At 40.1% G+C, this 11,640-nt stretch overlaps 1 protein-coding gene across 1 annotated transcript; it reads right to left on the bottom strand.

Annotated features, from left to right (window-relative positions):
* Positions 1 to 2,647: 2,647 nt before the first annotated feature.
* mfsd9 (major facilitator superfamily domain containing 9) lies at positions 2,648 to 11,345 on the bottom strand. Its single transcript, XM_034694698.1, has 6 exons — positions 11,005 to 11,345; positions 8,510 to 8,597; positions 7,075 to 7,118; positions 5,170 to 5,299; positions 4,225 to 4,434; positions 2,648 to 4,145 (listed from the first exon to the last, which is right to left on the bottom strand). Exons 1-6 carry the CDS (start codon positions 11,089 to 11,091, stop codon positions 3,283 to 3,285), a joined length of 1,422 nt encoding a protein of 473 aa, XP_034550589.1. The 5' UTR covers positions 11,092 to 11,345; the 3' UTR covers positions 2,648 to 3,282.
* Positions 11,346 to 11,640: the final 295 nt, after the last annotated feature.

Here is an 11,640-nt window from a genome sequence, read left to right as displayed (position 1 = left end):
TGATTAACTGCACCCGTTGGCAAAGACTCTTGATGTTTAAGATAAGTTAAGATAAGACAAGAGATTCCTTTACTCGTCCCACACGGGGAAATTCAAGTGTTACAGTAACAGAGTAGATAAAGTGCAAAAGAAATATATAAAGCAAACAAGAGCCTATAAATGAACAATTATCAAAAAGTTATTAGCAATTAAAATTAAAATCAAAATTGAAGAGGTAAAAGATTAAAGATAAAAGATTAAGATAAGCATATCTTAAATCACACACACATATTTAAATATATATATATATATATATTATTGGTTATATAATCTGACCACTGCAGGAAGAAAAGACCTGCGGTATCTCTCCGTGAGACACCGTGGGTGAAGAAGTCTGTCACTGAATGAGCTACTTAGTGTTGTTATGGTCTCCTGGAGGGGGTGTGACGTGTTGTCCATCAGAGAAGATAGCTTTGCTATCATCCTCCTGTCAGCCACCACCTCCACAGGGTCCAGTGGGCAGCCCAGGACAGAGCTGGCCTTCTTCACCAGTCTGTTCAGCTTCTTCCTGTCAGCAGCAGAGATGCTACTTCCCCAGCAGACTACTCCAAAGAAGATGGCTGATGCCACCACAGAGTCAAAGAAGGACTTCAGAAGAGCCCCCTCCATACCAAAAGACCTGAGTCTAATGAGCAGAAAGAGTCTGCTTTGTCCCTTCTTGTACAGCGCATTTGATTTGTCTGACCAGTCCAGTTTGTTGTTCAGGTGAACACCCAGGTACTTGTAAGATTTCACAATCTCAATGTCCGTTCCCTGGATGTTCACTGGTGTGGGAGGAGGGGACTTGCGTCTTCTGAAATCCACCACCAGCTCTTTGGTCTTTCCTGCGTTTAGCTGGAGGTGGTTTCTCTGGCACATTATACACATACACATTATACATTATACATTTAACTAAAACCAAGAAGAGAGCACATTACTCCTGTTTTAATGACCCTACACTGGCTGCCCATTGCTTTTAGAATATATTTTAAGGTTTTACTTATCACTTTTAAAGCACTTCACGGCCTGGCCCCTGAATATATCTGTGACTTGCTGTCACCCTACCAGCCCGGGCGCAGCTTCAGATCCTCAGGGAGGAACCTCCTTAAAGTTCCGGTCACAAAGTTAAAATCTAAGGGTGCCCGAGCGTTTCAAACCCTGTGTGCAATAATTATCAGCCTTATATGAAACTGATGAAAACGAGAACAAACAGGAAACTAACAGGAGAAATAACTGATCATGAATATATATTCTATCTAGGTTATTATATATTGTGACTCTATTTCGTTAGACAGTGAATCTGAAATAAACAATCAGATATAAAACTCAGGAGTGATCCTGTTATTTTGGTTTGATGATTTTGCTTTTATGTTCAGTATTTTCTTTTTAAATTTCACATCAAACACCTTTTAATCTCAGCTCATCACACACCGACGGATGTTCATGATCTGTCTCAGGACACCCTTTTTTCTGCCATTAAACTCTTGTAAGTTTCAGAGTAATCCGAGCCACTGCAGCGTCCAATCAGTGAGAGGTATCTGTTAAACCGTCTGTCAGAGAAAAGACTTCCGCGAAGCCTGCTCTCTTGTCTCCTTGATTATCCCTCCTCGACCAGTCTCCTCCGTCCTCTCTCCTCTCTCCTCCAGCAGAGTTAAGAGCTTTGGGATGCAAGTTAAAATGGCGGGTCAGTAACTGCTTCTGGTTCGAGCAGGCAAGGAGAGAGGAGACTGCAGTTAAGAGCTTTGAGACGCACCCAATGACTTGGTTCAGGCAGCTGATACTGTTGACAGCAGCTATGCACTAATTACTTTGGTCACTCTTTCTTCTTTATTACAGGAAAACACTATCATGAAAGACACCATGGCTGCATCTGAATGGTGCAGCAAGATAAAATTTGAAGGAGGTCTGAAACTTCCCACTGTCCTTTCCATGGATGAAGAGGAACAAATGGAAATGCTTCAGGACCTGTGCAGCTGGGAAGGGGATCCTGATGAGGACTCTCAGCTGAACTTTTAACATTTGTGTTTGAGAAAAGAAATGAAGTTCTGTGCAGAACTCGTGGACTTAAAAAATGACAGTTTACTCAAGATTTGAGGAAGACTGATTCAGTTAACTGTTATAACTTTAAGAGTTAATGGGTTTTATTAAAGTAAAAGAGTGAACAATAACAACTTAAAAATTTTGTCTTCATTACTGTGACCCCTATTCCATGTAGTGCAGCATCTGAAAGTCTTGAGGCCTATATTAACAGTATAATATATATTTTTTTCCAAATACTGATAGAAAGGCCTTGGTACATGATTTTTTATTAGAATCCTAAGTCACACACACACACTTTTTTATTGTATAATATTATTTTGGTGTGGAGGGGGGGCCACAGGGGGGTCCAGGTTCAGTTTCACAGGGGCACTGGGCCCTGCTGGCCCCTCCCCAGAACCGCCACTGCAGCCCATACCCCCCCCCCCCATGCTTTGTTCTCTTTATTGTGGGTTTTTATGATGTAAAGCACTTTATAACATCTGTTTTGATAAGTGCTTCATAAATAAAGTTTATTATTATTATTATTATTATTAGAACAGTCAAAGTAAAGCAGGACAACATTCACCAGTTACACATAGATAAGACAGAATTAGCTTAGACAAATCCTTTTTTATATAAAAAAAAAAATCTCAGTAGTCAGAAACAAGATATAATTGGCTTTTGTGCCACAGTGGGAAGTTAGGACCCTTTTCTGATACCACATTAAAAAACAACAACAACTGCTATCGAGGTAAAAAGTGTTCGATTAGTCGCAGCCAACATGTCTACTTCAAAACAAAAACAGTGTGATCTACCTGTGGACAGCAAGAAAGCCTGAGTGTAGCTTCACAGACTTCAGATAATGTAGTGGTTAGAGAATGCATGAGAAATTAAAGTGTGCATTCAACGTTTGTTCAACTACGATTTCAGGCAGCATACTATGTACCCAAAACAAGGCCCATTTGTTTGAGTCTGATCGGACTTCAGTACAAAGGGAAGCACATTAAACGTCTCATCCCTGACTTCATCTTAGGCTTCTCTCCCCGAGAGGAGGACTGCAATGCTGGTGATGAAGTGCCATTTTGACCCTGTGATGTCATCACATGTTTTTCAGAGGCATTAGAGCAGGAAACACTGATCCCATTACCAGTCTGCTGTTCATCCTCACAGCTGGCCCCTTAAAAATAAGAGCCCTTATCTTTCTGGAAGACACGCATTCAATCTCATTATCTCACATTCATGCAGTCACTCAGACTTTCCAAGTTTGGCAGCTTTTGTCAACCCCCTCCCATCCCAATTTGGGATCCTGATGAGCAGTAAGCCCACAGCTGCAAGAGCCAAAACCACTCCCAGACTAGGGGGACCACAGGGGCTGAACTCCTGGGTCAGACCGGACAGAAGAGGGGCCAGGATCCGACCGACAGCTGTGACTGACTGCCCGGCTCCAATCAGAGTCCCACTGGCCTGTACCCCTCCTCTTTGCAGCTCAAGGTCTGTGATGCAAGTCCGTCCAATAGAGGTGGAAATGGCAAAGAAGGTGGAGGTGAGCAGCACCTGCCACACGTTTGGAGCAGCAGCGTACAGGAGTATGAGCAAACAGGTTAGAATAGTGGAGTGAAGCAGCAGAGTGGGCATGTTGTTTCCGTACAGCTTGGTGACGGGACCCACCAGGAACCCAGCCAAGGCCCCTAAGGTGCTGCTGTAGCTGATGAGATAACCCGTCACCTTTGGTTTGAGAGAGAAACGCTCTTCCATGGCCAGAGAGAAGTTACTGTAGTAAAGCATGATAGCTATGGCCATCAGAAGACGCACCAGGAAGAGGTCCCACATGTCAGAGGAAGCCACAATGTGGATCTTTGAGATGACAGAGGAGAGCTGTCTCCAGGCAGGCTGAAGCAAAGACACCTTCCTCCACCTGAGTCCACCTCTAAGCTTCTCTGGAGCTTTGGATCCGGGATCGGTCTCTGCTGTGTTCACTGGGTGGAGTTTATTGGCATGAATACCATTTTGAACCAACTTCCTGCAGTTGTTGTCATGACAGTCTTTACTTGAGTTGTTGTCGTTAAGATGGACCAGTGCCTCGCTCCATGGCAGCATCGACACCAACCCTGGAATACAAACACATAATTTAGGATAAATATCTCAATCTGATCCTTCAAACTGTTTCCCTTTCAGTTTTCTACCCACCTGCATTGATAATAAAGATGGCTGCACATGTGAAAGAGGAGGTATAAAATCCTCCTTCATGCTCTGTGAGGTAGCCTCCAACAACAGGACCCAGGATGAAGCCAACACTGGAGGCTGCATTGAAGTGTCCCATCACCAGGGGGCGCTCTGAGTCAGACACCAGGTCAGACAGCAGAGCTCTGCAGATGGACAGGGAGTGCTTGAACAACCCTGAGACAGAAAAATGACGACTTGGTTAGAATAAAAGGATCACTGACTTCAAGCTAAATGTAGCAGCTTTGTGCAAACTATGAGTGATCTGTTATTACTGAACTTCTCATTCTACTATCATCTTTCTTGCCTTAGTCTTTTATTGAACACTGTCTCTTCTGTCTGTTTAATCTATGTGAAGCACTTTGACTGCAAGCCTGTATGCATTAAAGGTGCTATACAAATAAAGCTGGATTGGATTGGATTTGACTGTCAAACAAACAGTGAGTTAAAATCAGTTTTCAGCTTTCAGCTTTGCACAAATTATTCAACTTGGTAGTCTTTTTTGTTTTCAAAATATCAATCCATGAAGAACCTATTCTAGTTAATAGGTTACCTTCCTAACCTGGATGTGGTGTAAAAAATCCAAGGACAGGAATCTTGTTGATGCTAACAAGGAGTTAAAACATTTAAAATACTGTAAAAACACAGAAGTAATGACACTAATGTGTTTTTCTATGGAAGTCATTCTTCACCTGTCACAATAAGAAGCACAGAAGTTACAAGTAATATAACTCTGTTTCAGTCAAGAGTCCCAGAAAGTCTTCACAGTCCGAATGCAGGATGCAAAATATCGGGACCCTCAATCTGATGTGAACCATTGAGATTCAGCCATCACTCATTTTACTATTCAAACCTTTGATTTCAGTGATGGCAAAATATCTTCTGTAAAAACAGATGGAGTATGGAACTCACCCACAGGTATCCTCGCCAGGACAAACAACGCGATGCTGCTGGACATCCCAAGCAGGCCGTAGCCGAACGCGCTCAGCAGCAGACATGTGAGCAGAGAGTACCGCCGTCCCACCACATCACTCCAGCTGCCCTGACAATCACACACAGGGGAGGACTCACAACCACGAAAAGATACTGAACAGACATTTTTTAGACCCAACTTGTTAACTATATAGAAAAATATTGAACATTACTCTACGTTATCAAGCGACTCTGGTGGTTATATTGTCTTAAGAAGTAAACTCCTTAAAAATGATGCCGCTTCCTTTCCCCACCTCCTCTGCAGACACTACTCCTACTATATATATATATATATATATATATATATATATATATATATATATATAAAAACTAGTTTTTATATAAATAGATCTTTCAGTTTCTTAATCTTATTCAATGACTTACTATGTTACTACTGTTAAAAATATGTGTCTGTAAATAATAGCCATGTTAATCATTGCAAACCAGAGTTTACTGTATAGAAGTTTGTAGCTGCAGTTCATAGACTGTTTATACATGGCACCAGTCCACACTTTTTTTAGATGTTTTATCAAGAAGTTATTTTTCTATACAACTATTTAATGTATGTTGCGGTGTTCATTGTGCTCCCTGATTCAATTTGTGGCCAAGTGGTATTCAGTCTGGATTGTACAGTTCTTTGTAAGTTTTTTATTTCTTTATCAAGAGAGGAGATGGGGGAAGTCTGAAGGAGTTAAAAAAAGAAAGAGTGCTGCTTTTGTCTAAACAAAAGACAAGTTTGATTTCAGTATATACCTGTTGTAATGAATAATGTAAATGTAGTATGTAAATTGAAATGTGAAGAATATGTTGTTTTTTTTTGCAACACTGAAAATAAAAAAAATAAAAAAAGTTTTCATATCAAGGCATAAACTAAAAACATTACATTTGATATCAGTATTTGATACTCCCATATCATGTATGTCAGTTTCTCTCCAATCCAATGGGATTATAATGTGGTAGAGATTCAAAATCCAACAACTAGAAGTATCTTCTTACAATCCTTGAAGCAGAAAACTAAATCTTTGGTTTTCTTGCAACTGAGGATTTTATTAGATTCTCACCCTGTCTTTTTTTCATTCTGTTACACACACACACACACACACACACACACACACACACACACACACACACACACACACACACACACACACACACACACACACACACACACACACACACACTGATGAAATAACTTAATTAGGACCAATTGAGTTTGCTGTGCTCGAGATGTAGCCTGTTAGAAATTTCACAGAGGCCCAGCTGTCTAAGCATCTTAACGTTTTTCAGGATCCAGCCATCGGCACGCATGACCCAACAGTCGACTCTTTATCAGTTTAATTTGTCACATGACCCCTGAGAATTTAACCAATTTCAAGAGCGATAGGCAGTGAAGAGAGGAGCATGGATAAGTGGGGAATCTTTTATCAGCTTCTTATGGTGGAGTAGTGTGTATTTCCAGTCATTTCTTATCATCTTGGACTAAGTTTAAATGATCAAGGTTAAGATTTCCCCTCAAACCATCCACAACTGACTCACTCACCTGTCAGAGGAGTCACAGACGGACGCAAATAGTGATCTATTGTCCCTTTTCCACTACACAGTTCCAGCCCTACTCGACTCGACTTGGCTCGGCTCTACTCGACTCGGCCATAAGTGTGTGCATGCAGCTAGCTAGTAGCTGTTGGAGAGACTGAATGAATTGTGTAACCTCAACCAACCTTAAACAGGCATGTTTATTGTTTCAGGAAATACCAGAGATGACCTGAAGTGCAAGCATTTTGTTAAGAATGCCAAGCAGGGGAGCCTGAACATTTGTTTGAGACAGAGAGAGGAGTCAATACTTACAACTATTGTGCTAGAGAAGAGCTGTAAGATCCCGTATGTAGATCCTGCAACACATTTGTTAAGATCAGACATTTTATTATTTAATATTTATTTTTTTAAAAGGACCATGCATATTAATTAACACTTCTGTAAATATGCCGGAATTAGCCAAAAGGCTAGTTACATCTGTAGTCCATTGCCAGATTTTAAAAAGGCTCACTAAAAAGATCAAGATTAAACAAAGATAAAATAGAGTAAAATAAAATCAAAATAAGAAGGGAGAGGAGAAACCAAAACACAAACAAACAAACAAACAAACAAGCAAACAAGCAAACAAGCAAACAAACAAACAACAAAAACAAACAAACAAAAGTACAAATAACACCATACGATTAAAAATGACTAAAAGCTGCATACAGAGGTACAGTTAAGAGAGTAATTTCGGTGCTGTATCAAAATATGGTGAGAAATAGGAGAGCTTTCACTCTGTACATTAGAGATAAATGGGAAAAGGAACTGGAGAGAAAAAAAAACATGGAACAATGGCATAACATGTGTAGGACACAGAGTAGATCATCAAGCTCTAGAATGTGGAGGCAATACGGGTGGAGAAATATTGTGAGATTTTTCATCACACCGAAACTTAAAGGAAAATTCTCACCTGTCCCACAGCCTTGCTGGAGACAGTGTGGTAAGCATGATGTTGATCACCCTCATGTTTTTTTGGCAATGTGTGAAAATTACTGAATACTGGGATGAAGTGTGCAAAGGAATGACAGCAATTAAAGGTTATGAACTGCCTAAGATGTTCTGAAGTGCTGTATCTGGGAGATTTAACACAGGAAAATATACAAAGCAAAGACATGTACCTGGTTGGAATATTACTACTGGCATCAAAGAAAGCTATAACAAGAAAGTGGTGTAAGGAGGACCCCCCCACTCAGAGAAACTGGTTGGACATTGTTGAAAAACTACACGGTATGGAGCACTTTACACACAATTTAAGACTTCAACAATCTGCCAGCCAAGGAAAATGGAAAAGATGGACTGACTCTATAACCCATCAGAAAGTCTGAAGAGAATGGACTATTTTAAAGGAGGCTCAAATGACGTTTGTTACCTGACACCAAGTTTGTTTAATGTGTTTATTTTGATGTAACCTCGTCAAGAAAAGCAAATAAAATATAAGTAAAAAAAAAAGACTAACAGCTACATAAGGACATGATATGACAGTCTTTGAGAAAGTGTCCATGGACATAAAATACATGGAGCACATATAACACAAGGCACAGACTGCATGTGTAACTTTTTGTCTTTACAGTCTGCAGATAAGTAGTGGTCTATAAGTTGGATGTTAGATCTTTGCAAGCTTTACAGGTGAGCTCAAAATGCCGACACTACAGTACATACTGTGATGCAACTTAAATATTTACTCTGTGCAAAGGACACCGCTTACCTACTATACCGGCCACGGTGGGACTTGCTCCAAGAGCTTTCACATGATGGCTGAGCAGAGGGATGATCATGCTCACCCCGAACAAATCCTAAAGAAAACAGAGAAGTTGGGGGAAATGATTACAGCTTGACTTGTTAATGAAGCCATCATCCAGTGTTGAAGTCTGAACCTTCAACCATTGAAGCAAAGTGATTCAAAAGCCTTTATTATTCATCATACTACACTATCATATCATCTTCAATGAATGAAAGAAGCTCAACAGACTAGGAAACAGTGAGAATTTAAGTCAAATTCAAGTCAAATTCATTCATAAAGCACATTTTAAAACACAGCAGAAGGTGACCAAAGTGCTGTACAATACATAAAAAACACAGTGTGAGACCAAACAAGCAATCATTTAAAAAGAGACAAACAAAGGAGAAGGAAAGCACAGCATTGGAAATGAGAACCTATTCAGGGCTAGAGGACTCAAATGCTAAAATATAAAAGTACATTTTGAGGAGTCTTAAAAGAGTCGACAGAGGGGTCCCTGATTGAGGAGGGGAGGCTGTTCCAAAGACGCGGGGCCTTTACACTAAAAGTGCGGTCGCCCTTCAGCTTATATTTTGACCAGGGAACTGCCAGGAGACCCATGTCAGAAGACCTCAGAGGTCTGGAGGTTTTGTAAGGCTCAGGGGGTCAGTTATATAGGGAGGGGCCAGACCATTCAGAGCTTTAAAAACAAAAAGCAAAATCTTAAAATCAAGATTATAGAAAGGTCAGAATTCACCGCCATTGACTCTTAAAGGTCCACCATGTCTCTAAACTTGCAAGGTGTTAAATTCTACAATTCTACAATTTCATTTAGCAGACGCTTTTGTCCAAAGCGACGTACAACACAAGCAATAATTTAGACTGGAGGGAAAAACCTTAGTAAGTGCAACAAAGTGCTTCAAGTTGATTGGCCACAGGTTCTGCCATAAATACCCGCCTATCAGCATTGAACACGCACCAGATGTTTTTTGAAAGCTCCAGCAGGTATTAGCCAAAAAGCAAGTTATTCTTCATGCTAAAATTAGTTCTTTTGACTTAGCTGTAAGTACCCAGACAAATATTAGTTGACCCTGAAATATGGCCCAATCCAAAGTCACCCTGGAAAAGTATTTTAAGTTTCTTCTCGATAAGGAGGCGGTGAATCTGAGGAAAATGTCAGCTTTAAAATGTATGTAGCCAGTGTCCATCATTCGTCTGGGGTTTCTGCAGTTTTTCTGCATTCTGACATCAGAGCCGCTCTTGCCAAACACTTGATTCAAGTCACACAGTGCTTCATAAAGTGCACTGATTCACCTTATTACACTAATTGCTTAACTTTCAGTGGGGTTACAATGTACTGTTCCTGCTATTTCTATTTGCCCTCTGTGCAAAAAAAAAGTAGTGCCTGGATTCTTACAGAGGTATTTAATGAATGTTTTAACTCTGAAGGTGGAAATGTCAAGTTTGTTTTTCGAAGGATAGAGACACTTTTGTTTAAAAGGTATTTGAATCATCTTTACAAAGAGATGATTGGGAAATAAAATCTCCGTAAACCACATGTTGTATTAACATTCAAAGTCCAGAAAGCACCCATCCTCTTTGCAACATATTGAACTGACAGTGATGCGTTCAAGAGCAACCACTTGTAGGTGTCACAGCAACCTGCACTTTACAGCTCTGCCATTTGCACTTGTTTCATTTAATTGCTGCTTTATATTTAATTGAACCATAAAACATGAGGCCATTTTTTTTCAATTAGAAAAAAATAACAGGTGCAAACTGAAGTCAGTAAGTTCAACCCCCTGAGTGACCTATAATTATACTGTCATATAGGCAAAAAAAAATGCTACAATTCAACATACCTCTTTGAACGTTTCATATCTCTCTGTAAGATCAGTGCAAGAATTAGATAGGTAACATGTTAAAACCAATACAGGCTGTAAAAACTTGTGCTTTTGCTTTCCAGGTAAAGTTCAGGTAATGACAAACCTTCCTACATTCAACTATCTTTATATTCAGTGGTGGACAGTAGCAAAGTAAATTTACTTGAGTACTGCGCTTAAGTACATTTTTTGAGTATCTGTACTTTACTTGAGTATTATTTTTTGAAGGAACTTATTACCTTTACTGCACTACATTCAGAAGACAATTATTGTACTTTTTACTCCACTACATTTCTATCAGTGCTCTAAAGTGCTCTTAAAAGCAAGTACTTCAGTGCTCTGTAATTATTCAACAGAGCAACTTTCACTTGTATTGGAGTAATATTTGACCTGGAGGATCTTTACTTTGACTTAAGTAATGAGGCTCTGTACTTTGTCCACCACTGTTTATATTAGAACACGTTTTAACATTAAGACTCACTCTTGTTATTGCATAATGTATTTCTGCACAATACTGTTTAGTTGTGAAAGCAAGCATGACCATATCAGTCCTCTCAGTCCTCTCAGTCCAGCACCTTCATGCCTCAGTTAGCTACTCACCATGAAACCCACCACGTAGATACATTGTATGATTCTTGACCGCCTTCTTGGCCTCTGGAATAAAGTGCTACATTTGTGGTTGTTCATCCTCCCGCTGTGACAGCACCGCTCCAAGCAAAGGCGGAAGTCCCTCCGCTCTACTGTAAATCATCCACACGGATTATTTACTGTGAGGCGTCCTGGTGGAGGTCTCACGACGAGCAGGGGGGTGGGGGCTAAACGGCTCGGTTTCGATGGCATCCAAAAATGTAGCAGGTGAAAGGTGGAAGACTTTTGAGAGGGGTTCAAAATATTCGTCCCAAAATGTTGCAGAACCTAGAAAGACGTGGTGGATTTCTTGATGTGGTCTGCTCTGACTCCCCCGCGTCTGCTTTGAGAGTTGGTATCGTCCTCTGACGTCACATAACTGATTGTAAAATTTCTTTCACATTATCAGATAAAAAGTAAAATATTGATGAATAGATGGCAATGTTGTAGTATTGCTATTTTTTCATTTCGTTATTAATGAATCTAATTTTTTTTCCTCTATTCTATTCATCGATATAATTATGTTGATCACGTGTTTAAGATATTTTATTACTTTATTGATCCCCCGGGGAGGAAATACAGTTGTTGCAGCAACCAAGACATAAGTAC

This window comes from Notolabrus celidotus, chromosome 10, assembly GCF_009762535.1.
Source record: "Notolabrus celidotus isolate fNotCel1 chromosome 10, fNotCel1.pri, whole genome shotgun sequence".
Taxonomy (NCBI): domain Eukaryota; kingdom Metazoa; phylum Chordata; class Actinopteri; order Labriformes; family Labridae; genus Notolabrus; species Notolabrus celidotus.
The sequence above is the reverse complement of the archived record's forward strand: the minus strand, read 5'-3'. Positions and strand labels throughout refer to the sequence as shown.

Coding starts and splice junctions, on each gene's coding strand:
- mfsd9 (XM_034694698.1), bottom strand. CDS start 11,091: ATGAACAACCACAAATGTAGCACTTTATTCCAGAGGCCAAGAAGGCGG. Junction 5,300..7,074: donor TCTTCTCTAGCACAATAGTT/GTAAGTATTGAC, acceptor TGTGATTGTCAG/GGCAGCTGGAGTGATGTGGT. Junction 4,146..4,224: donor CATCTTTATTATCAATGCAG/GTGGGTAGAAAA, acceptor TTTGTATTCCAG/GGTTGGTGTCGATGCTGCCA.